We start from the raw sequence: 26,957 nt of genomic DNA on the forward strand, positions 1-26,957 counted from the left end.
CACTATGAATAATCCGACTTAACTACAATAATCCTCAATTCATGAGCTGCTAATGATGCAAAAATGACAACAGAGTTGTTCATTGTTGGGGGAATTAAATTCACTCTGGAGATAATTGCACAAGAAATTTTACCATCCACTACGCAAATGAAATGACAATCATTACCACACAGGTTCTATATGTTACAGTAAGTTAAGTAATCAACTTGCTGAAATCCTACTTCCAGTGATCTGAAATATACTGAGCAACAGTTATTTGAATAAACAGGTGTCACTCTCTGATGCATATATGTGCTATAATCCAGCTAGCAATGACCACTGTTAAAAGTAGTGGTAGTTATGAATAATGAATCAGCAGTTTATGCATAGTCTATACAAATTCTCAAACAGTCCACCCATTTATGCAGTCATATCACACCTCAAAAATTCTCACATGAATGTTGTGGTAGGCCAGAGGTGTCGTTCGTAGGAAACCATCAGGGTCTCAGCTTTGTGAACATACTGTTTTTTAGGGTTCTCTCTGTCTTTAGCATAATGCAAGTTGAATAGCTCTTCAATTAGGCACTTTTGACTTTTATTGGTAAAGCATTGGCAGCAGTTATACTGTAATCATTATGATACTTCTAGTTCTTTCGGTATCTGCAGATTGAATTATAGTTTTTCTTACAGATGACTCACTCTTGACATTACTGTCAGTGTTTTGTGTTTGTTGTTTCATATTCTGATAACAACTGCTCCTCCTTTTATGTTAGCAGAAGCTGGAATTGAGCCTCATCTGCATACATTCACCAGTTTCATTTTCTTCACAGGTTTTTCAGTCACTGGATATGGTTTCCTCGCACAGTAGACATTCTTGATTTCCTACTTTGTTAATCATAGCTTGCAAAGTCTTTTAGTGGAAGACCACATTTTGCAATCAATGTTGTGTTGTTTTTTTGATTTGCGTTCTTCTGTTTTGAGGGTGGCGCCAATGACAGTGATCTTAGAAACATTTTGTGAAGTCTCAATTATCAAAAGATGTATTTCTCCACCTAAAATGTTTACAGTATAGCCATCAGAGATGACCCTAAATTGTGAATCACATCTGGTAGACAGGCTTTTCAGTTTTCAGTATGACTCATACAGAAAATGAAAAAGAATTGTGACAGTTACTGATTTATAGTTTTTTGTTTGCAGTTGGAGCATCCATGAATTGTTAGTAAGTATGCATTAGCCCCTAAACCTAGTTACCGAAATGGAAATGAAACCCACTGGCTTAAACTTCTGGTATTCCTACCATCGGTCACCATTCCTTTGGGGCACTGAAGGAGCTCATCAGCTGTAGAAATATTCCCGTTGTTGGTAGTATAACAGGAACTTGACAACAACCCTCAACATGTTTGAAAATTCTATGATAGTCAAGTTACTTCCTGGAAGAAACAGAATTACGCTGCTAAATTAGCTTGACACTTTCTTGTCATTTCCAATGAATATTTTGGATGACTGTCGTAGTTTGACATCAGATTATTAATTTTTGGTTTTGACCCCAAGAAGGTTGTTCCACACGGAAACTGCAACTAATTGCGTCCTTTGCATTGCAACTGGTATGATCTAGCCATCGCTGGGGCAATAAAGTACAGGTGAATGTAGCAGTTCTTCACTAGCTTTGACATAACGGAGTTCTGTTCCAAAGTGAAGGCCATGTTAGAACTCAATTCCAATCTTGGTGCAGGCCAGATTTTTCCAACAGAGCAACAGAGAGCCAGGTCATGAACCAACTAGGAAATCTTAAAAAAACTTCTCCATCATAAGTTTTCCCACTAATTCCAGTACCACATTGTGGAATGGCAAGAAATGTGTGATACTGAAAACTTGGTAATATGTTTTTCTGCTTGTGGCAACGTAATTTTTTGTTTTAGTCAACACACTATTTTAATGATGATATGCCCCATTTCAATACTATGAGAGTATGACGTAGGATGGAATGCAAAGACAGACTGTTTTGAAGTCCAAAATTGATATCTTCTTACTAATTCATGCCAATCTAGGCATGCTCAAGTTATAGATACTTTGCTTTGTTAAAATAGATTTTGTCATAAGATTATAGTGGCAAGTTGTAAGTCATTTGTATTAAGTAAGAAGTGTGTATTTTAATACAACTTTTTCATTAGTTAATGAAGACAACATAAATGTAAGAGAGAAATTAATAATCAAAAATATATTCTTTCAGATTACCTGAAACAGTCTGACAATGCTAAGTTAGCTTACCAATTCCCCACCTTCAGTCCGTAACCATGTTGCTGCTATGGTCGCAGGTTCGAATCCTGCCTCGGGCATGGATATGTGTGATGTCCTTAGATTAGTTAGGTTTAAGTAGTTCTAAGTCCAGGGGACTGATGACCTCAGATGTTAAGTCCCATAGTGCTTAGAGCCATTTTGAACCCACCACTAGAAACCTACAGGTTCTGCATTAAAGACTTCGTCAAGCCTGGTCCAAAGTGCAATTTCATCCAGTTGTTCAATAAGGAGTGTGAAGGATAAACATTCAAGGACACAAGATCAGAAGAATAAGAGCATGAGGGATGATTCCCCAAACACCTGGATAAATTTGTTTTTGAAATCAGCAGAGTGCATAAACACGTAGAAACAAAACTTGATGCAGTATCGTAGGTCGTTTTTCTTACATTGCGACCGGAAAGTGTCTCAGTTGTTGCCAACAAATACCAGCTGCTACAAATAACACACATGGGAGGAGTTTATAGTGCACGACACCGTTTTTGTGCCATTAGATGCAAAATATTCCCTGTTCACACTGCCCTTTGCTCAAGTGTTTGCCTCTTGTTAGGGCTCAGCCATTAATTTCTTCTTAAGAAGTTAACCTTAAGGCAACATAACCTGTCATCAGTAACAATACTGCACAAGAATGCTTAATGATGCAAACATGCAGTAATAGTCATCCTTTTGCTTTTTCTTGCTTTCAATTAGAACATCCGTACATCTAACTTCTGAACTTTAGCTATTGAATACAAAAGTCACACAAAGATTAAATGGTCACAGTTCATCATGTATGTCTGTTATCGAGACTTCCTGAATGATGAAAATCATTCATGCCAGGACCATCTTTTCTGACATATGAAAATTCTTTTCTGATGTTGTTTGCCTAATAGTTCTTACCTCACACATGATACAAATGTTACAGACTATCTCCAGTGCCTTAAAATCAAAGCGAACAATGTGCTGCCAATGTTAGCCCTTTTTCCATTTGTGACTATGTTATAACACTTAAACAAAACTCATAAGTTGCAAATATGCAAAATCCAATAAGTAACTTTAAGACACATACCATGACTACCAATAAGAAAATGATAATTGACAAATATGCTCATAGAATCTGCACTTGTTGTGTTACTGCACAGTGTTAGTTTATTGAAGTTATTTCATGTGGAAAATCTAACTACAATAATAAACAATTTTATCCTTATCAATGTGAGCAGAAATGTACTCTATGTGGTGATGCCTAGCATCAGGCAGCCTGTTGTGGGTGGCTGCTGTAGCGCAAGAAAACTCTCGCCCATAAATTTTTCTGATCTTGATGCAGCCATGTGCTCTACCATGGAAATGTTTCTGGACATTTTGCTGTTATGGTAGGTTTGAAAGTGGTGTAAATTATCTCTGAAGTTCCATCAGACTGATAAGTTTAGCAAATAGCCAAATGCGGATTAAAGGATAAATGAAGGAGTGGAGTCGAACTAGCAACCTTGTGTCTACACCATATGACGTTTACCAGTTGACCGTAAACATATATGGCACTGTAATAGCTTGAATAGAAGGCAATACATCCTCCAGAAACTTCCACATCCTACAATGTTACCAGACTGTGCAGGTGGCCTGGCTTAGAATTCTGAAGGACAGACAGCTTTACTTGCACCTTAAATGAACGATTCTGAGTTAGCCTCTTGCAGTGGCCAGTTTTTATGTAGAAGAATGTATACTGAAAATCCTCCTGCTGAAACAGAACATGAAATGATTCAAGCTTTCATCTTTAGGCAATTCGCAAAGCAAAGTCTGGACTCACAGGGAACTTTAAAAATTACAGGACACTAAATGAGCTTAGCTTTAGATGTATCTTATTTTAAATATTAAGAAAATGATAAATAAACAAATAAGATAAAAAATCAGTATAGAACTTTACACATTAAGCATATGAATCCACCAATAAAGCAGAAATGGCAGCTTACTTGATAAAAGTACTCATTTATTGAACAACACATGTTCCAGTAACTTGTCTTTCAAGCTTATAGGCTTCTTTCTCTGGAGAACAAAGAAGCGACAGAAATTATTAGAAGAGTTAAGAAGGTGGGTTGGAACTCATGAGACAATAAGACGGCTGGATGGTATTTTGAAGTGAAAGTTAAGATAAAGGCAATGATGAGACTGAAATAATGATGATGATGATGATGATGACAACGACGACAATGATGACAAGAACAACAAATGAAGATGGCCAGACGGAGAATGAAAGCATTAGTATAGACTTCACTTCAAATACTGGTCACAAAGACAATGACAAATCACAAAAATTACAACAGTAGAGAAATTTAACAACAGGGAAAATAAGAAACAAGACAGGAGGCCTGTGCAGAAGAGTGTGGGTGAGGGACAAAATAACCATAAGAAAATATGATACTAGGTGACCTGTAATCTTAGAGACAATGATAGTGGTTGCATTCAGGTACGTAAACAGTGTAAAAGCATGCAAACAGTAACTCACATGGAACAGAAGATACTGTAAGGAAGATCAGAAATGATTGGCTTATAGCTTCCTTAGGTGGAAAGTGCATGATGGGAAAGAGGTATACATTGTAATATACAATCATTTCCTTGCATCAAGATATGAAACAAATTTTTCTGATGACTTAGAACGAAAAAGCACTTTTGCCATTTACATCGAGTTGTAGAGAGAAATTCTAGTATTTACTGGGAATGGGCACTTCCAAATACGTTATCTGCAACTTTTCAACTCTTGTGCGAAGTTTAGAATTGTCATATAATACAAGATGATAAATAAAGTTACATACTATATGAGAAATATTGAGCGTGTTTGTATAGAGGGACTGTTAATCAGCTACTGAATACTTAGAAAGCCAGTACACCAAGCATTCGAAATCTGATTAACAGTTTGCCCCCTAAATACAATCCAGCCATCTGATGATGAAATAAATGTTTGAAACTGATAATGATAGAAAATATTAAATGTGTTATGAAAAGTGTCATCAAGCTAGTGGTCGGTAGCTGTTTTATAGCACAGAATACAACCACGGAATCCTCATAATCTTATCTAGTGACAAAATAGAGTTAAACTTAACTTGTTCTTATATTTATCATTATAAAAATGCTACGGTCAATGATACATAAAACAAAATCTCTGCTGCTAATATTTTTTGTATATCAGACTCAATATTTACAAGAACAATAAACTGTACTCAAACTTTTATTCATGCGTGCCACATAGAAAGGAAATAAAAATTCTTACACTGACAGTTGTAGCACTAACTATGTTTTCGTGATACTTATTTCTATACTCTGTGAGCTACAGTTATGCAACGTTCAAGTAAAATGGTAAGTTATCGACTAAAAATTGTCTGAGCAGCTGAATATTGTCTCATGAGAAAATAAAGTATTGCATATCTTAAAAAATAGTTTTCTGATATTTTTTCCGAATTCTTTATTCTTCTTATCTTTGTATTGTTTATTTTATACGTCGAATCTTTCTTCATTTTCACGTTTTCTGCTCTATTGCTGCTGTTTGTCTTACTTCTGGTCTTATTGATTATGCATTTTCACTGTCGATTTTGCTTTACCATGTTTCTTTGATTGCCACACTACTTATAAATCCAACTTTTTCCTAGTTTTTTACATTCTGAATGAATCAAAGCTCTTTCAATTAAATATTAGTCCACCCACTTACAGACTGATCCTCACAATTGGAATTTCGTTTATTTTTATTTTTTTATTACTCTCCTAGAGGATCTCTCTCTATTTGGAATCAAGATGAATAGCAATTCCAAATACCATTTCACACAACATTCTCTGTTGTCTTTACTTACTGTGACAGGTTAAGAAAAACAGATTTATGGCAGTTCAAGTGCATGTTTTTAGACCCTCTGTTATTACTTATCCTGTACCTGTAAAGTTAGGCTATTTTCTGTATCATTACTTGACATATGAAATTTCAGAGCTCTTCTTACTGTTCGATATAATTTATCGTTCATGTCATGAGAACTATGTCTGAAAATAAGAACTGCTGGAGCACTGTTTTGCCCTTTACTGTAAAATAATAATAATAATACACACACACACACACACACACACACTCACTCTCTGATTCATCACACATTCTCTCTGTCAGCCGCCTACTACATTGTGCATGCAGTTTTAACTATGTATTCATGTGTTAGTTTTCAGTATTTGGTCTCAATTACACATGGGTGAATATTCAAAGACTGAGGCTGATATTACATGCTTTTGCGTAATGCATAAGAGAAAGTATAACTACAAGATTAAAGTCTGCTTATGACTATTACAGAATCATCTTGTAAATTTTATATCTTTGTATGACATGTTGCTCTTAGTCCATAACACGTCATATTATGAGCAATGAAGTCATTATATTTTTGAAACACGACTTTTTGATTAGTGACCAACCCAGCTTTGATACAGTACTACTGTTCAAAGTCAAAATGGTTGTGACATTAGGTTAGAGGACAAAATCAGACAGCAAATGAGTTACTGTCAATAGTGTACAAGTATATAATGGAATACATTATTGTTGACCATTTAAAACTGTCTATAGGCAGAATTTCAATAACTTTTGGTCTTTTTAATGTAAACATGCATGATAATAGTGTTCTGAAATTTAGTTTCACTGTAAAACATTTAAAAATTGGGAACTTTAATAGCCTTTAAATTAGGTTTCGAATTTACACTAACAACTGAAGCATACAAGAAAGCATAAACACACAGAATCAATGTATGCAAGATGTCAAAACGAAAAAACAGAGTTATTTAGGTACATAGAGTTTTATATGCATTACAAATTCATCTCACTCAAAGAATCAGTGAGTATATGGAAATCATGGCAAAATTAAGACTCAAGTAACCAGAAAAAATTTCAAACTACCATGTGATATTAAGCAAGAAACAACTAAAAGTTGGTGCCGTGCACTGCTATATGATAAGCCAAATTTTGTGAGAAAATGTCAGTCACAGAAACTAATCCTATTAGTCATAGACTTGCATGTTACTGGGTCAATGGAAATACAACGCAGGTATTCATGCCTATTAACAGAAGAGATAATGGGCGACTAGAACGGCTGACTGGCGTGATGAATGGCACTGTTAATACCACATTGAACAGATGCATGCAAGTCAGATTCACGAAAACGTGAAATACTTCCTTCCATAAGTTACCTTTGAGCAGCAGAATTATATAGCAATTCGACCTTCAGATGCATTTATTGTATCCTCTGAAAATGACAAGAGATGAAGTGAGAGAATGAGAAGAGTGCAATAATCGGTGTGAGTACTACTGCCACTTCTACTAATACAGGTACCATCAGCACAGAGAAATTATGGAAGGAATTGCTTACCATTTGCCAGATGTTCCTCAGACATCACCACTTCATCTGCTGTTGTAAGTCCATGGTGCAGTAGACTGTCGCCTTCATCTGTAATGAGGCTTCCTGAAGAGACATCATCACTTCTGTTTTCATGTGGTTGTTCGCGATCAGTTCTTGTCATCAATTTCTCACAAGTAGAATGTTCCGAAAAAGGCTTCAATACATCTTCCACAGAAAGTTCTTGAACTTTTCTACTATCAGGGGAAGTAAATGATATCATATCTTGCATTTCATTTTCTATAACATTAATTTTTTTCGAGTTGTGAAATGAGTCTTTCACTACATCATTATTTATCATATCATCAACTGAGAGATGGGTATTATTATTTTGCAATGTGACATTTATAATTTCTGAGGGCTTGCAAATAGAATCACGATCTAGTGGACTAAGATCACTATTATCGCGTGATTCCAATATTTCGATAGATGGGCTTTGTTTACAATCTTCAGAAGGCACACACAGTCTGTCAGAGTTTGATATTTTTGCATTGTATATGGTAAGTACATCACTGGTAGCATTTTCTAGGAAGTGATTTAGCATCTCATCCACCAGTACTGAAGTATTTTTCTCAGACTTACTAGACTCATCAATGATGAAAGTAGTATTGCCAATGCAGATATCATTTATTGTGTGAGGTTCTTTTTCAATGGCAAGATTCTCTTGCTTCTCAGCTTCATCTAGGATAACAGTTCTTGAATCACATTGAATTTCACTTATTACACCAACCTCTGGCTTGGTGGTCTCACTGAATTTATGTGCATATGATAAAACTGTTTCTCTTGATGCATTACCATCTGGTACTTCTCCGCATTCTTTCAGTTTAATGTCAGGTGATACAAATGAGTCCTTCAGAAGTTGCAGCATTATTGATTCAGTAATGCTGTCAACAAGCTTTAGTTTTTGCATCCTGTTATCATTCTTTTCAGAGCCAACAGTTATTTTAGACTGCTCTACTGTTTGGGCTTCTGGTGTATGCTCCTCATGCTCAACAACAAATGTTGAGCTCAACTGCACAGACACAGGATGGCTCTCCGTGCAGATGCTATCATCTGCACTGTGGCAGAACTCTATCCCATCTCTGCCCTGATTGGTATGTGAATAGACATTCAATACAGATTCCTCAGATAGTTCTTTCTCTGATGGTTGATTCCGACTTTCTGTAGATAATAGCAGTTCCTGTTAAAAAAAATTGTAAAAACACAATTAACAATAACAACATTTCAATAAGGGAAAATGTGTTCTACTGAATTATTGTGTTCATAGCTAAGGAAAATTTTTACGTGTTTACTATTATTGATTTGCATAACAGCTGATGCGAAATAATACGATGTATATAGGTGAAACAAAATGCAATTAATTAATGAAAAGTGGATTGGATACCCCGAAGATAACATAATCTTTTATCATCTCTCTCTAAGAATCCAGGGGCTGAAATGATTTTTCCTATCCTTCATGACTAGTGTTGTATAGTTTCACTTTTCCTTTTCCACAACTGTATTCTGATGACACACTCATACAAATCCCATAAGTTAGAGATTCAATGCTATTTTAAATGTGGGTATTATTCCTTCTCAAGCTCTCATTTTAATGGCTGGAAGCTAATGTTTCCATTCATCAAGTTAACATTCAATTTATGAATAGCGACCTGACTGACAAATAGATGCTGGGAACTAAGTTGTGACTGTATCAATTTTTTAATATTTCTCAAATGTAATTAATTATACAGCTATATGGGCACTATTCAGCAGGAATGAAAAACACAGTCTGTATTATTACTTACATCAACTATGAGCTGAATACTTGCAACAAATTCCTTGCTTGAATTAAGTGTATTAGATCTTTGGCTTTCTAGAATGAACACACAAAGCAAAACCAGCAGAGCAATTTTGTGAAAACTCACCTGTGTAGAATCCTCTCCTTTTTCTTCTCCAGCTGCCAAAATACTAGGTGATGCATTCATTGCTTTTATGTCAGATGTAAGGATACAGAATGTATCACCTACATTTTGTGGTGCACACACTAAATCTGTAACATTTACTACATTCTCAGATTCTAAGTCCGATTTTTCTGAAATTTCATGTTGTATACTATCAGCTGATGAAGCTTTCTGCACTTCTGTGGTGTCTGATATCTGTTGAATACTCACGGATGTCTCTTCAATTTCAGATAATTCTTCATTTATAGTAGCTGATGTACATGATTTTGAGACAGTCCTGTGGGGGACAACATTATTGAGAGAACTGTCTGACCTCTCTGAGAACAAGTTATTTGACTTAGCTTCAGATGAGTTCTCAAGAGGCTTGAAGGATGAGGAAACACAAGACTCTTGTGTGTAGTCATTTTTAGAACCCTTACATTGCTGTGTTGATGAAACTTCTGCATTAATCATATCAAAAGTGCTGTTCACCAAAATTTCAGAAATCTCTCTGTCCTCTTCAACAAAATCATCGCCTGAGGCAAGCATGGTAGGAATTATGGACACTCCATCATTCAAGGCTCTTGCTGAAAAAGACTGCTCACTTTTTGTGTGTTTTACATAACCTGAACATTGCTGTTCTGAGCTTAAGGAACTGATTTCCTTCATGGAAGATGTCTTTATGATGGCATTCTTGTTCTTGGAGTAGCTATTTTTCTCTTGAGATATATAATCTTCAGTGGAGTCAGGACCCTCTGTCCTCTCATAAGAGCCTGAGACAGAAACAATATCATCCTGATGGTTATCATCTTCAGAAGTGTGTGCTTCCCTGAATGTGATGCTATTAGTGTCTTCTGGCAGAAATTTTACAGAGTTAGCTGTCTGTTCTGAAATCACAGTTGGAATCTCAGTGCTTAGGCCATTTGATATTGACTTTTGAGAACTATCATCTAGTGGGGATTCATATTCAACTTTGTCCAACACCTGGTTGGATTTTCGTTCAGTCTGTTTACATGGTTCTGACTTTTCCTTAGTTCTACCCAAAATATGCTTGGAGATTTGTTCAGTCTGGACACGGGGCTGTTTTATCTTAGGTTTGACAGCAAGTAAGGGGGATGTGTTGAAATTTTGCTTCAGTTGTTCTTTTATTCGATTGATGTATGAATCAAGCGCCTGAAACATGCAAGATTCGAAATTTTACATCTGATATGATTTGTTAGATTTCATTTCTTACAATAAAGATGGAACTTTACAATTAAATTTATTGTTTTTTTCCAGACGTATACAGAAAATGCAATTTAGCTGTTAAACATAATAATAATAATAATAATAATAATAATAATTTTTGAAGTCATACTGGAAGAACAGTTACTCTTACGCACTATAATGAACAGTCAGTCTAGATCACAACTAATATTTATTTACTCTGCTAACCAGTTTCATTCAAACATGACCATTTTCAGGCCAATAACAACTGGTTGATTGGTTGGTAGCTCTTGGTATGTACAAGAGTTTTGTGTACTAATTCTACACATCAAAGAGGAGTTAGTGGTCTGAAGATGGTTATAGTTGACTGAAACTGTTTACCAGAGTAAATAAGTATTATTTACAATCTAGACAATGTTTTTGTTACACTATTAAACAATACATACATGATGAAGGTAAGAGAGGGTGGGGGGGGGGGGGGTTAGTTCACTTTCAAGAAGGACAATGTCCAAAAGTTCAACTCTATCTCCAATCATTTTTAGGTGCTTATTGACTTGCAACACCTGCACAATATGGCAAATGGTTATCTGTATTCCCCTGATTATTTGTTAAGAACTGTGAGTGTGTTAATAAATGTTTAATGAATTAAATTGTTACTGTCTGCTAGTGTATCAGCAATGTCAATATTTATGGGAGGTACAATACTAATTCGACCCCCCCCCCCCTCGCACACACACACACACACACACACACACACACACACACACACACACACACACACACACACACACAAAAGCATGACTACACTATCTCATCTGACTATAATGCCCAGGCATCACTTTTTCTGAAGAAGGGCATTATCTTCTGCTCGTAAATGTTTTCAGTCCTTTTTTATATGCCTGTTGACTGCAAACACATGAACCACACAGTGAGTTTTAACTTTACTCCTTCCATTATTTTTATCTCCTCTAAGACTTCCCTACATCAATTCAGTAACATTGCATTTCATTCAGAGAAAACAGCCTTTACATAGGACTAACATGGAAAATTGCTCTTGCATCTCACCCAAAGTAGGCACCATCTGAAATGAATATTTTTTACACCATACTTAATGATACAACTGTATTTCAAAGGATCTAACAGATGGAAATGTACAGGCACATTGAACCCTGCTAAGTTCATCAATGTACAAAGTCAGTAGTCAATATTTGAGCAGTGTTGTAATATAGTAAAGCATGAAGTGCTGTGTGTGTACAAATGTAACTTCAATATCAGTTTTATATCAAGAGGGAGACATTAAACAATTTGTATCTCACTAAACTGTCAAATAGTGGTTCTTCCCATGTCATCAATTTTTCATAACAAGCAAGACTGCAAAATGCTTTTATGTTTATGTGCCACTTGCAGCAGAGGGGCATAAATTACATACATTATGCTGCATTACAGGCTCAATAAAGAGGAAATGTTAACGAAGTGTTGCCAGATGTAATAATATTCTTTCCTTCTTCATAGCCAACAGTCAGCATTTACTGGACTTTTACTACACGCACATTACTATTAACCCATGAGCAGGCATGCCTGTGTATAAGGTGCACCAGTCACAAATAATATTGATTTGTACCATTCCACTGTTATTTTAAAATTGCGAGCCCTTCTCTTTTCCTTCATTATTGCTTCAGCTAACACAGTAATAAGTTGTGTTGCCATACATCCAAATCAGCAGCAGTAATATAAAATAAATAACATGCTAGTTGAGAAAAAAATTTATTATCCCTACAAGAAAATGACCCTGATTTTGGGCTATCAGCACAGTTCCACAATAAGTCAGTTAACTATGAGAATAACAATCAAATAACTGGTTGGCAGGGATCTGACTCAACTGCGCTGTCTAATGTTTTGAGTGGGTCATTACTATGGGTTAACACCTGTCTGCAGCAACAGAGTGATGTGATAGAAGGTTTATTTTATTATTGTTTAATTAGACAGCGATTTAGCTCATACATGTTTAACTCGGTAACAGAAAGGCAGCTATTCTTTACATGTGTACAATGTGCGCCACATGCCTGCTCACGTTACGAAAACCACCACGCCCAACTTGAGGGTTAATAAGACCTAGTCTCCTTAAAACTAACTTCTTGTTCTTTTGTTAAGCTTTTGATACACACACAAAAAGGAATGAAAACTTTGCTACCTTTTGTGGAAGAAGCCCTTTAATAACCTATAGTGCGTGCGCGTATGCTTCCCCCCAGTATGTTGTTGAGGACAACATACTGAGTTCTATTATTTAAAAAGTCTTTGAGCCACTCACACATCTGTGAACTTATTTCATATGCTGATACCTTCATTAACAGCCTGCAATAGGGCATTATGCCAAATGCTTTCTGGAAATCTAGAAATATGGAATCTGCCTGTTGTCTTTCATCCATTGTTCACGGTATATCATGTGAGAACAGGTCAAGATGAGGTTCACATGTGTGACGCTTTCTGAAACCATGCTGATTCATGCACATAAGCTTCTCAGTCTCAATAAAGCTGATTATATTCAAACTGAGAATATGTTCAAGGATTCTGCAGCAAACAGAAGTTAGGGATATTGATCTGTAATTTTGCGGGTCCATCTTTTACCTTTCTTATGTATTGGAGCCACTTGCACTTTTTTTCAGTCGCTTGGGAATTTGCGCTGGGCGAGAGATTCACGGTAGGTAAGGGGCTAATGCCATAGAGTACTCTTGGTAAAATCGAACTGGGATTCCATACGGACCTGGTGATTTATTTGCTATCAAATCCTTGAGTTGTTTCTCTAAGCCAGGTATGCTTATTGCTATGTCATCCATACAGGAGTCAGTCTGATGGTCAAACAACAGTATCCTTGTACAATAGTATGTTTGTGCAGTTATCTTATGTGAATGATTTCTTGAACATGAAATTTAAAACTTCAGCTTTCATTTTGCTACCTCCAACTGCCACACCAGACTGGTCAAGAAGGGACTGAATGGAAGGCTAAGACACACTGAGCAATTTTACACATGACCAGAATTTTCTCGGGTTCTCTGCCAGACCTTTTGCTAAGGCTGATGGTAGTAGTAGTTGTATCCTAGGCGCACAGATCTTTTCACAGATGCATGTATCTCTCCCAACCTTCATATGTCGACATTTACGTGTTCCTGTTTGAACCAAGAGTGCAACAGTCTCTGCTTTCTCAGCATCTGCTAAATTTCGTTATTAAACCATTGTGGGTCTTGTCCATTTACTAGGCATATAGCTCTCCAGATCATGGTTTACAATCTGCTTAAACTTTGTCCGTAAGTCCTCTACATCCATCTTAAAGGAACGACGGGTTTGCAGATTCACTGTTTAAGTGAGATGTTAATAACTGCTTACCTGCTCTATCTACCAGAAACACTCTCCTAGCTTTCTTGGCTGATTTATTAACTTCTGTAATCATAGTTGCTATAATGACATTATGATCGCTAATCCCCATTTCTTTACGGACATTGTCGATAAGGTCTGGCCTATTTGTAGCTACAAGGTCCAAGATATTTCCATTGCGTGTGGGGTGCCGAGCTAGCTGCTCAAGACAATTTTCAGAAAATGTGTTCAAAAGCATTTTGCATGACTGTCTGTCTGTCTGTCTGTACCACTGGCAATGAATCCATAGACATCCCAGTCTACACTTGGCAAGTTAATGTCGATTCCAACCAGTATTGTATCATCTGGATATTTATGTGCTATTGACCACAGATTTTCTTTGAATGATTCTAGATCTGACACAGCAGAGTTGGGTGGCTGGTAGAAACATCCAACAATTGACTTGATGGTCAGATCCAGCACTGCTGGAAAGCAAAGAATCCTTGAAGAATGAGGAATTGTCTGAAGCAGAATTTCAATTAATAAATGGAACACTGTATTAGAGGAACTATGATCCAATAGGGCAAAAATGGTTGCTTATCATCCAAGTTCACCTATTGCTGGATATACAATGTCTTGAAGTAGCCAAACCTCTCAAGTGCACTGTTGATAGTTGCACTCTGGGGTAAAATGAATGACTATATCTCTGGAAGTATTGAATTAGTGATCAAGAAACTTTACCGATGTTCATTAGGAAAATGTACAAATGTTCACATAAAATTTCAGCATAATCCACGACGGTCGTGTGAGAACTTTTTCTGAAATGAGACCACTTGACATAGAATGGGCATTCTGTATGGAAAAATGGTAGGTAATGTAATTCATTTCTTGACAGGCCGTCTATAACACATCATCAAGCAGCTGGAAGAATCTATGCAAATTAAATTTGTTTTGTTCATTTAATAAATTTTGTGGGTTTCTCCTCTTTTCTTAGAAAATTTCTAATCTCTCCAATATGTTTAACAAAAGGTCTTTATCCGTGATGTGGGTACTTTTCATGCTATCTTGAATCTCAACTAAAGTATGGTTAGTTGTCTTCAAATGTTCACCCAGTGCTGTACAGTTGGAACTTAAATTGCAATGTTCTTTATAATGTACTTCAAATGGTCGTTTGGTTTGGCCAATATACATCCTCTGACAAGTTTGACAATTTATTTTATATACTCCTGCATTACTGTTTTGTCATCATTTCTGAAGTAAAAATGGCTTGTGTGTCTGCCAAATTAAAAAATGAAGAAACTACAGCTCCTTTACAAATAAGCAAGCCCTACAGGAAGCGATAAATGCAAATACTACTAGTATACAGGAACTTAATACCATTAAAATTTTGAATAGAGGATTGCTGAAAGCTGCTCTAGTTATAAAAGCTGATGACGGTAATACGGCAGTACCATTATAGGAGAAATATTATGTTGACAAAATAATGCATTATTTTGAACACAATGTCAAACACAAAGTTAGTAAAGGTCAGTTAGTAAAGACCCACTCAGTAAATTCCAAATGGAGCTAAAAAGAGAAACTGATTCTTCTCAGTCACTATTTGATCTGCTAGAAAGGAAATGTAGATTAAAGTTAATTAACCTGGAAATTACCACTGCAAGAGTTTGGAGTACATCACGCAAACCTGATAGGTCAATTAGACTTACTAATAATAATCAATATGCTCCCAATTGTGAACTAAATTACATATTCGTACCTATTTTTTAAAAAAACTTAAAAGAATGTACATTTATGACAAAACTTTAATCATTAAGAATAGCATCCAATTTGCTAACATGTAGTAAATATGAATAGCCCAGAGAATGCAATTTTCACCTCCTGGGATGTTACAAATATGTTTATGAATATACAAGCTGATGGAACATTAGAAATAATTAAATGTAATTTTATACCACATAAAACCATGGCAGTGGGATTATGGAGCTGTCAGATTTCTTGAAATTTAATGTTAAATGGTGACAAATATGGTAATTCAAGAGTATATAAAGAAATTGGATGTATACCTCCCAAGCTGGAAGACAGCTTAAAGTAGATTATAAAGAACACTGCAATTTAAATTCCAACCTTCACGCCACAGAGAAAGGCCATTTGTTGAACATATGGGAGGAATCACAAATTTTCAAAGAAAATAAGACAAACCCCAAAATTTATTAATGAAACAAAACTAATTTAACAATTATGTAAAGGATAGATTGCTACCCACTGTAAAGGGGAATGTCAAGTTGCAGACAGGCACAATGAAAAGATTGTTGCACATTAAGCTTTTGGCCAAAAACTGCAGGAAAGAAGAGAAAAAACAGACACTGAGTAGAATAAAAGGCTTTAGCCAAACGTTTACTGTGTAGCAGTCTTCCCATTGCGTCTGAGTGCAACTCAATGTGTCATCTTTACAGTGAATAGCAATCTGACCTTTCTACAATTGTTGACATTCCAACCTGGACTTTCCACTATTCAAAACGAATTTAAGTTACACAGATTCTTCCAGTTGTTTAACAATATAATATAGTTGGCCCATCAAGACAATCTTAATTATTTGGCATTTTATCCTTACAGAAGTATTTTCAAATGTGTACTTTTTGTATGTGCACTTGTAGAGATATTTTTAATGATGTATTTCAACAGATATATCAACATAGTGTAACTTGTGTAATACAGCGATGACATGTCTATGTGTACAACCCATAAATGCGATGATTCATGTTTAAATTTGCATTTCCTTTGACAGTTTAAAAATATTTCATAGTAAATGACAGTTATCTACCATAGTTTGATAATGATACAGTAATTGAATGTAGGAGAAATGTTGAGGCTATTGTTGCCTTGTATGCCCAGCATTTTCCGGAGAAAGTTCGCTCTAGTTTCTTCTTTTACAAGGTTGTGAATGCCTTTATGTCTGATGGCAGACCGGCAAAAAGAAACGAAGCAAACGTGTTACAGAAGCTAATGAAATAGCTATAACAACAGTGGTGCACCACAAACAATAGGTAAGCGCCCAGCAATTACACCGCGATTCTAGTCGATATGTAGTATCATCACACTACTGCATCATCATAAGTATCATTCATACCACTTGTCACTGCATCAAGAACTTCATAGTGCTGATTTCTATAACCAGGTAGTGTTTTGTGAATGGGCACATCAACAAATGCAAACGACCCCGACATTCTTTGCCAAGGTACTATTTTCCGACGAGTTTCACAAACCATGGTAACATGAAATGGCACAATGTGCATTACTGAAGTGTAGACAATCCCCACTGCTTACGGCAAGTTGACCATCAACATCCTTGGTTGTTTAACATATGGTGTGGCACCATGGGGAACAAACTCTTTGCTCAGTATTTTATTGACAGTACACTGAATGGATGCAAATATTGAACATGTTTGGAACAGGAACTACCAGTACTACTGCTGGATGTTGCTCTGGGTATTCAACATTGTTTGTGGTTTCAGCAGCACAGCTGCCCAGTGCATTGTGCAATTAAAGCATGGGATGTATTAGACCACATTTACACTGATTGGTGGATTGGCAAAGGTAGCCCTATTAATTGGCCCACTACGCCCCGGATTTTTTTCTGTGGGGATATTTAAAAGATAAGGTGTACCAGCAAGTACCAACAGGCTGTGAAGATATTGTCAACCGCATCAGGAATGCCTGTGCTAACATTGCCGTAGATATCCTTCTTCTATGATGATTCTCTTGTTAAACTGAGTGAAACAAGTTAATAAAAAATACTGATTGTGGCTGTCCTACAAACTTAGCTTCTACGCATGGTCACTTAGGTTTCGTGAAGATCCTGGATAGAATTTCATGCAGCTGTCCCTAACCAGGTCTATACTAACATGTTAGACACTATGTGTGACACTACAAAGGGATGCCAGTGATGCAGTTACTACAATTACCTCTGTGGCATCTGGTAAGAAATCTGTACACAACAGCATTATTCCACCGAATAGGAATCAATCTATTGGGGAGGATCCTGATGTCAATAAACAGGAATCTATAAATAATATTCTACACTGACTACTTCATCCACTATGCTGTCATCAAAGCTGTGGTGACTGCTGAAACTCTGGAAACTGCAAAATTCTTTGTTTGAGGAAGACATTATTTTGAAGCATGGGTTACCTCATATGATGATAACTGATTGTGGAAAAGCTTTGCACTTGGGAATAGTATCAGAGGTATGGCTATGTAGTACTTTGCAATGGGAGTCTTGGATAAAAATTTCTTGGAAAATTTGCCAAGTTAAATTTGGATAAAATCTGAAGCTCTCGATGACTATCCCATCATTGTCAGAGGTCTATGTCTGACTGTCATGAAACTGATGATGAGGCTCCCACTTTTACGCTGAAAGGATGGCATCTGATTGAAGTATGGTGACACTATCTCTACAAATTAAATCTGTGCTCTGTATCTTGTGTTACAAGCAGCACTATCACTCGCATAAGGCAGTAAATTATGTGATTTTCTCTGTGCTCTTTCTTTATCAAATGCATCCTTCCATACAATGCTAACTGCATAGCTGCTGTCTGTATTCAAGTTTTTGTCATAAAGTCTAATTTCCATTGCTTATCTTATCACAAAATACAACAGTTCAAAATCTAGGCCAGAATTCTTGCAGTTCAAACTCAATCTTGTGTTTATTTAACACAGCGATTGGGAACACTCCATACAGATTGTCCCAATATAATTGGTGCCACAAATGCAAACAATATTATAAATCCCTGGCACTCTCAGTCCAAGAACATCTTTAAGAGGTCACCACATCTCCTTAATTTTAATCACTAATCGAAACTATCTCAGTCGTATTACTACACATTTATTGAGCTATGACTGGTTTTCTTCTTAGAACATCTTCATGTAAATGAATTGTGCTAAAGTCATGACATAAATGGTCTGGTTGTCACATGTAATGTTAAAAACCAAAAAACAGAAACAATGATCAAAAACATTCTGCTGACTGCATGTTGGAAGTATGGTTAGCAGGCACGGCAAACCGATCAATGTGAACAAGATTGTTTCTCAATTTTTCTGGGTGGGTGAAACACTGGTCTGATTCTTTGCCTATTTAGGACTCTCCCTATCTTAACAGTTGCTGTAACACAGAATGGAAGCCACACTATGCATTGTTCCTCAACAGCATTCCCCTCTTACCATGGACTAAATAAGTGTTCCTTCCGAATGCTGTCATCAGATGATTCATCTCAGAGCTGAAGTGCTCCTTGTCTGAAATAGTACTGGTTCTGTGGATTAGGGATGGTGAAAACTTTGGCCTCTGAGATACAGATCTGTATGTGTCAGTTTTCAATACACAGAATGGCCAAGTCATTCATCTGCTTTCTCTTCAAACAATACATCTAATAAGGACAACACTGGGTAGAGAGCCCAAACATAAACTATAGTTGTAGAGGGCACCAACTCAGTATGCGCCATTTTCATATTGTCATGACATAATGCACCCTGTCCTGTTGGCGTAAAAGTGGGAGACTTGCCAGTTTTTTGACAGTTAGATATGGCATCTTATAATGATGATGATGGAGGTAGTTATCAAAAGCTTGCGATTTTATCCAAATTTGACATGACAAGTTTACTAGGATCTTTTAACCAAATATCGGAGGTAATTTTATGTTGCATCAACACCCACAGATACACTGCCTCACAGAACACTTCAATAAGATGTTGGCTGATACGTTCTCAATGCTATGATGCTTCTCAGAGAAATTGCGATACAATACTGCGTGTTATGACATTCGCATACAACATAGTGAAGCAAGTCATTACAACCTTCACACCAATCATTCTGGGCAAGGTCAAGAGGCCAAAATGAATATGCATACACTGTTCCTGTTTCAGCCAGATTATACTCAAGATGACTAAATGAAACACCCCATAAACAGGATTGAAGCAGCAAGACAGCTGGCTTACATATGGATCCTAGATGCCCAAGACAGAGTGATATAATGTCAAGCATCGGCTAGTGAGTGACAGCCCATGAGACTTGGTACGGATCTTTATGCCTTTGCGGAATGCAGGACCATTGAGTAAGTCACTAAAAACTAATTATTGCTGTATTGTACTTTTCAATGCTTCTCCAATGTCACATATGCAGTCGAGGATTATGACCCTTCCTCAAGAAGACAAAAGTGGAGAGTTGTTGTTCATGTCATTTGTATACAGCCTAACTGCAGTCCTGAGGCACAGACTGATGTACGTGTTTCTCATTCAAGGAAACTGAAGACCCACTTGACAACTGTGAAGCTTCAATAAGAGGGGCTACGTTTGATGCTCATCATCATGAAGAGAACGTTACAATACGGCCAGAATGCAACGCTCTGCCAGTGTTGCCGTACAGAGGATCAGTTACAAGATCTAGATCTATGGCACTGTGGTTGGCTCCAATAGGAACCATGAGTCCTGTTTCTCCAAGAGAGGTAGAAATGATGCAAGAAGTGCTGCATCCAAATTGGTTAGTATTGTTGGCTGGAGTGCTGTGTGTCGTCAGTTCAAACCTGATCACCAGCAATTACTTAGTAATTATCAGTTCTGGGAGGTTCTTGAAATTTCTTACGTTTGTAATGTTTGTATAGTCTGGCATATTCGATGTTTGTATAAGTAGCAACAATTTCCATAGAGGAGTTCAGTTTTATTCTGGCTGTATACTGGTGTTCGTAATAAACATGCTTTCAGTGAAGAGTTGTATTTCATTAGTGACCCTGTGTTTGGATTTGGACTTGATTCTGGTTATGACTTCACAATACTCTCAATAAATTTAGGTGAGGTTGCTTCCATTCACATCATCTAACATCTTACGTAAACGTAAACAATCCAATCTCATTATCCTTTTTCTACATTAAAAACAAAGATACCAAAATTTTGCCATGAAATGTTGTTGTTGGTTATTAGATCTTCTGTTAGTGATAAAAAGTAAGTAATCTATCCCATTATAATGTTAACTGTAACTTCAAGCATTTTATTAATGCTAAAAGATTGCAGTTTGTAATAAAAGTATACCTGTATCTGTTTCAGTAAAGACTGCTCCGTAGCTTTCAGTTCCTCCCTACGAGCTTTCTTCCTCTGCAGTTTCTTTAATTGCTCAGCTTCCAGTTCACGTCTTCTTAGCTGCTCTCTTAAAGCACAAACTCGGCCCTCCAGATCGCTTTGCTCTGATGGTGTGTCTGTACAAGATTTCCAAGCTATTACAATATCTTATCATACACTATTCCACTGGAACGTCTAGACAGCAACATAGACTTTCTACAATTTCCCAAATGCATATGACGTTAAGGTGGAAGGTGAATAATATTTTACGACCAAGTCATTATCACTGAAAGAAAAATATGATGCTATTGACAGTGGAAGCTGTAAAGCTATAAAACAGCACTGAAGTAAAGTGACTGAAAAGTAGTCTACTCTGTATTGAAAGTAATTACTCTCTGAAGAATGGTCAAACTCTACAGAATTTTAGGGAATGCTTACATTTCAGTCTGTTAGCAATGGTGCTGAGACAGCACAAAAGAAATAATACAGCAGGAAAAGAAACTGATTATCTGACAATATTATAAGAAAGAAAGTTGCTACTCACCATATAGCAGAGATGCTGAGTTGCAGATAGGCACAACAAAAAGGCTCACAATTATAGCTTTCGGCTGTTAAGGCCTTCGTCAGCGACACACACACACACACACACACACACACACACACACACACACACACGCACGTGACTGCAGTCTCAAGCAACTGAAACCACACTGCGAGCAGCAGCACCAGTCCATGATGGGAGTGGTGATTGGGTGGGGATAAGGAGGAGGCTGGAGCAGGGAAGGGGAGGGGAGGGATAGTATGGTGGCGGTGGCGGGAAGCAATGTGCTGCTTGTTAGACTGAAGGCATGGGAGTGGTGGTGGTGGTGGTGGTGGTGGTGGTGGTGGTGGTGGTGGGTGGGTGGGTGGGTGGGGGGGGGGGGAGGGAAGGGGGGGGGGGGAGGGAGGGAGGGAGTGTGTGGCCAGCAGCTGCATATGTAAACAGTCTGTTTGTTGTGCCTGTCTGCAACTCAATGGGCCATCTTTATGGTGATCAAAAATACAACTTGCATTCATGATAAGGCTATTCACCTCTGCTGGGTAATTACTTTAAGATATTTTTGGTATCATTTAAGATTGTTGTTGATCAACATATACAATGCTTCCAGTACTTTTATACTTTTTTGTCAATTGCCTCCACTGTATCTTCATTAGGTCTTTATTCGTTTCGTAGGTCAGGTTGTGATGGACAGATTATAAGATGGATGATATGTTTCAGAACTTCGTCATTCACAAAATATGTGGTATTGTTTCAAATCAATATATTAGTTATCTTTACATTTGTTATTAAAATGGCACTTATGACTGCCCTGCTTGAAACCAATTTCATTAGTTACCCTGCATATGTAACTGTATACCTTCTGAGCTATGTGCAAGTCATGTGCTTTTTCCCCTTGAAATGTAAAACTTTGTGTGGCTTTCATTGTTCTCCATGAGTAGAAAAATATATCACTATTATATACTTAATATAATTAGCAAAGAGACACAATTCCGTCAAAGAGATCATGTGAAAATGCAGTACACCAACAGGCTAATAGCTGCAGGTTTAAAAGTACTGTTTATGGTTGCTGTTGTTGCAGGAATGGCCCACTGTTACATCGCAATCTGCTCTTCCACTGTGTACAGTGAATCCATCTATGAGGCGCTTACTGATCAGTTCTTCTATCAGTACACCTGTCTATCCATACCCTTGTGTATCACTGTTAGCATACAACAATGCTAGAAAAACTAATCCAAGCCAGAATTAAGCAATACTGAAACCAAGCTTGAGGATGAAGAATAAATTATGCATTACTGTTACTGACAGCAAATACCATGAGTGAATGGAACAAGTTTGTTTCTAAACAGGACACACATCACATACCATTGAGATTTGCAGTGTTGTGTAGACATTTTCAGTGAAATAAAGACACAAAGATAAATAGGGAGAAGCAATTACTCTGTAACAAGACACGGGAAACCACGGGTCCCTTACACCTGAACAATCAGAAAATATCTGTGAAAAGCTCTGAAAAAATTGTTCATGGAGTATGGGTCACCCTTCATAAAGGTAAATGCAAACTATCAGTACTCTCAATAGAAGGTGCACTGATATTGAAGCTGAAGAACTTAATTTGGTAATCTTCCTTTAACTCTGTGGAACTGTATTCTAAAAGAAGAATGAGGGCACATAGTATTCAACAGGCTTTTTCTTAAGACAACAGATAATACTACGTCCATGGCCTGCATGCTATTCTAATCATTTGTTGATCAAGAAACATGCTAAAATTTAGAAAATAGTGATATGTGTAATATTCATCCAGTGCCAATGCTGACAAACTTTGGAATTTGACAAAAGCTATCTGGAATGTTTTTCAATGCATTGCCACCAGTACAAGGGCTTATCAAAGTATATTACAATTAAATTCATTATTGAGTTTGTACAAGCAATATTGTTTAGAGCTCTATACACCTGATATTCCTTTCATCACTACACGTCCTAAGATGATTAACTAAATTCACTTCTCATGATTCTTTCCTGCACTGCAATTCTGTCAAACAGGAGTGTAGTCTCTTCCAACGCCTGCAATATTTCTTGAGCTGTATTTGATATGATCTACCCATTTCTTTACCTTATGGCTGATCATACTGTCTTTGTTTCCTCATTTCCCATATTAATCATTTTCACCAATCCTTAATTCTTAAATTTTTTCTAACTTAGAACTGTACATTTTTTTTGATGCACATTCAATATGAATAGCTTCATGTATGTTATCTCCACATACTGTTTACTGTAATGATGTAATTACACTAGAGAGAAAGATTATCATTTCAATAAAGTCTTTGGCCCGGCCATCAATCTCCCTGAATATATTTTATTAGTACTTGAACTAATGCTACCAGAGATAACCCTTGGATAACCTTGTAAACGATTAAGAATTTGCAAGGATCCATCAATTGGGACCTTCATATGCAAATTCTGCCTCAAAATGTGAAATTACTTAATAAATGAATTTTCATAGCAAATTGTATCCAGATGAACTATTTTTCAGAGGCAGCTTTAAACAGCTTTCTTTTCTGCATATAAAAAATGAAAATGTACCCAACTTTTGGTTAATACTGGTATTGCACATCATCTGACAAAGCCCAATTTGGAAAGATAATGTGTCCAAGAATGTGTTTGCAAGCTAAAAAGTGGACTAAGGCAATAATATATCACTGTGCTTGATGCTCTGGTGTCACACATACTGTTGGCAGTTGAATAGATACAAGCTGCATAATGCAATGTAAGATCCAACTGTTGGACCTAGGATCTTAGAACAAGAAGCAGATGTGTTTGCCAATTAGCTTAAGTTCAAAAGTTTGTATAATCTGAACACTTTAACATGGCAGTTTTAGGTGGCAAGTGTTTTGAACTGTGGTTGCATCAAATACTGATAGAGGTCAGACCTGAAGTACCTCATTTACGACACTGTCAACCACAGCAATTAACTGCATAGCAGCCATTACCAAATACTTTCTGTTGTGCATTACTTGCTGTTTTCTTTTCTTATTTTGAAATGACTGAAGATATTAATCCAGGTCCTTCATAGAGATCGATTATGACCCTCACAATACCAGATGGGATTGGTGATCCCTATGATAATGGGGCAGTGGTAATAACTCTAGACTGTTTACACTTGCAGACAACTGCCAATTTAGAGAATCCACACTCTGCCATACAGTGATTGGAACTCTAAACCTGTGAACGTATTTAAACCATGCCAAATGTCTTTCCTCAATATGTGAATAGAGTTATTTTCAGTTCTGCTAAGTATTATGGGAAGTCAAATGAAAATGAGGCAGCTGGAAAAAGTCAAGTAAACCACTCATTATTTCAAGAGTAATCACCGTAACTGTTAATACATTTATCCCACCGTGAGACAAGATGGTCAATGCCTTCATGGAAAAAGTCTGCAGTTGTCCTACAGAACCACGGTTTTACCCAGGTGTGCATCTCTTCCCCCGAAGCAAATCAACGGGCACCAATGTCTTTCTTCAGGGCTCCCATGATATGATGGCATGGGGAGAGATAGAGACTGTGTGAAAGATGTGTAAGGGCTTCTTAGCAAAACTTCTACAGCGTAGTTGAAACGGCCTTGGCAACTGGAAAGTACAGTGCAAAATTTTTGCTAGGAATCCCTCAAACATCCTCCAAACAGTTCCGATCTCTCCCCATGTCATTTTCATATTTTTGGAACCCTGCAGAACGACTTTCATGGCCATCAATTTGCTTTGGATGAGCTGCGTGCCTGGATAATATCATGGTGCTGTTGGCAAACACAAGCATTTTTCCACGAATGCATTGACCATCTTGTCTCACAGTTGGATAAAGGTATTAACAGTTATGGTAATTACTTTTGAATTAATACATAGTTTCCTTACTTTTTTCGATCCATCTCATTTTCATTTGACTGCTCCTTATATCTTATCAGATCTATGTGTAGTACTGTCAAATATAGAATGCAAGGCTTTTAATGTCCATGAAGGGTCAAAACCAATACTCTGAAGATTTTTAACTATCGAATTGACAAAAAAAGCTGAGAAACACCTTAAATCACCTATTCACCGGCAGGAGAATACTTCTGCTTCTCAAAGGAAAACAGTTATTTGTTGAAAGTTTAAATAGAGCCAGAAAAGAAAACAAGCAAAGACAATTTTGGAAAAAAACCTGTTGAAGTTTCTGCGAAAGCAAACAGTCCATTTCAAAGCACTATGGCTTCTTCTTCAGGTATGTTGTCTGACAACTCTTTAAATCTGTCTGACTAACGATTTGCAAATACAAAAAATTTAGATGCAAGTTTTTCACAATGTAGATGCGAATTTTGCCAAAAATTGGCACTATGTTTTCAGGTCCCTACTAACCAGTAAGTGTTAATATCTACCTTCCATGTCAGGAATGAATAAAATAATTCCACACCATGGGATGAGTTATGAAATAATAACGCTGTACTTACCACCTTGTGATAACATAACGGATTCATCAGAGCCACTTGACTGCCTCCTCATCCCACTTTGTGGAGATACAGACATCCGAATACTGGCATCACTGCCCTTGCACAGTACCTCTGCAGAAGAAACTGTTTCTGCAGTTTCCTGAGAAGCAGAACTGTTTTTGTTGTTGCTTCCTTTGACTGGCACTGCCCTCGCAGAAGAACTATGAAAATAAAGCAAATATTATTTTTTGTACCTGGCAAAAGATATTTCCGTCCTGACTTTGCAAACAAAGAAAAATCACAACATTTGGTTATTCAATAAAATGACATGATTCTGTTCATTCACTTTTGGGTAAGGGTTAGGCTTTATACCACTACATACGGTGTAACACTGACTGTTTAGAACAGAGATGTTCTTCAATTAGGGTTCAGAGGGGTCATATACCGGGTGATCAAAAAGGCAGTATAAATTTGAAAACTGAATAAATCACAGAATAATGTAGATAGAGAGGTACAAATTGACACACATGCTTGAAATGACATGGGGTTTTACTAGAACCAAAAAAATACAAACGTTCAAAAAATGTCCGAAAGATGGCGCTTCATCTGATCAGAATAGCAATAATTAGCATAACAAAGTAAGACAAGGCAAAGATGATGTTCTTTACAGGAAATGCTCAATATGTCCACTATCATTCCTCAACAATAGCTGTAGTCGAGGAATAATGTTGTGA

General features: G+C 36.9%; 1 protein-coding gene across 1 annotated transcript in view; it reads right to left on the reverse strand.

Annotated features, from left to right (window-relative positions):
* LOC126481187 (uncharacterized) overlaps positions 1 to 26,957 on the reverse strand; it is a 402,240-nt gene that overhangs the window by 111,759 nt on the left and 263,524 nt on the right. Inside the window, exons 21-24 of the mRNA XM_050104775.1 lie at positions 26,245 to 26,444; positions 21,203 to 21,366; positions 9,560 to 10,747; positions 7,629 to 8,835 (exon numbers count right to left, since the gene is read on the reverse strand). Of these exons, the coding sequence (XP_049960732.1) occupies positions 7,629 to 8,835; positions 9,560 to 10,747; positions 21,203 to 21,366; positions 26,245 to 26,444 (2,759 nt within the window). The remainder of the gene's footprint in view (positions 1 to 7,628; positions 8,836 to 9,559; positions 10,748 to 21,202; positions 21,367 to 26,244; positions 26,445 to 26,957) is intronic.

The sequence above is a fragment of the Schistocerca serialis genome, chromosome 5 (genome assembly GCF_023864345.2).
Source record: "Schistocerca serialis cubense isolate TAMUIC-IGC-003099 chromosome 5, iqSchSeri2.2, whole genome shotgun sequence".
Lineage (NCBI taxonomy): Eukaryota > Metazoa > Arthropoda > Insecta > Orthoptera > Acrididae > Schistocerca > Schistocerca serialis.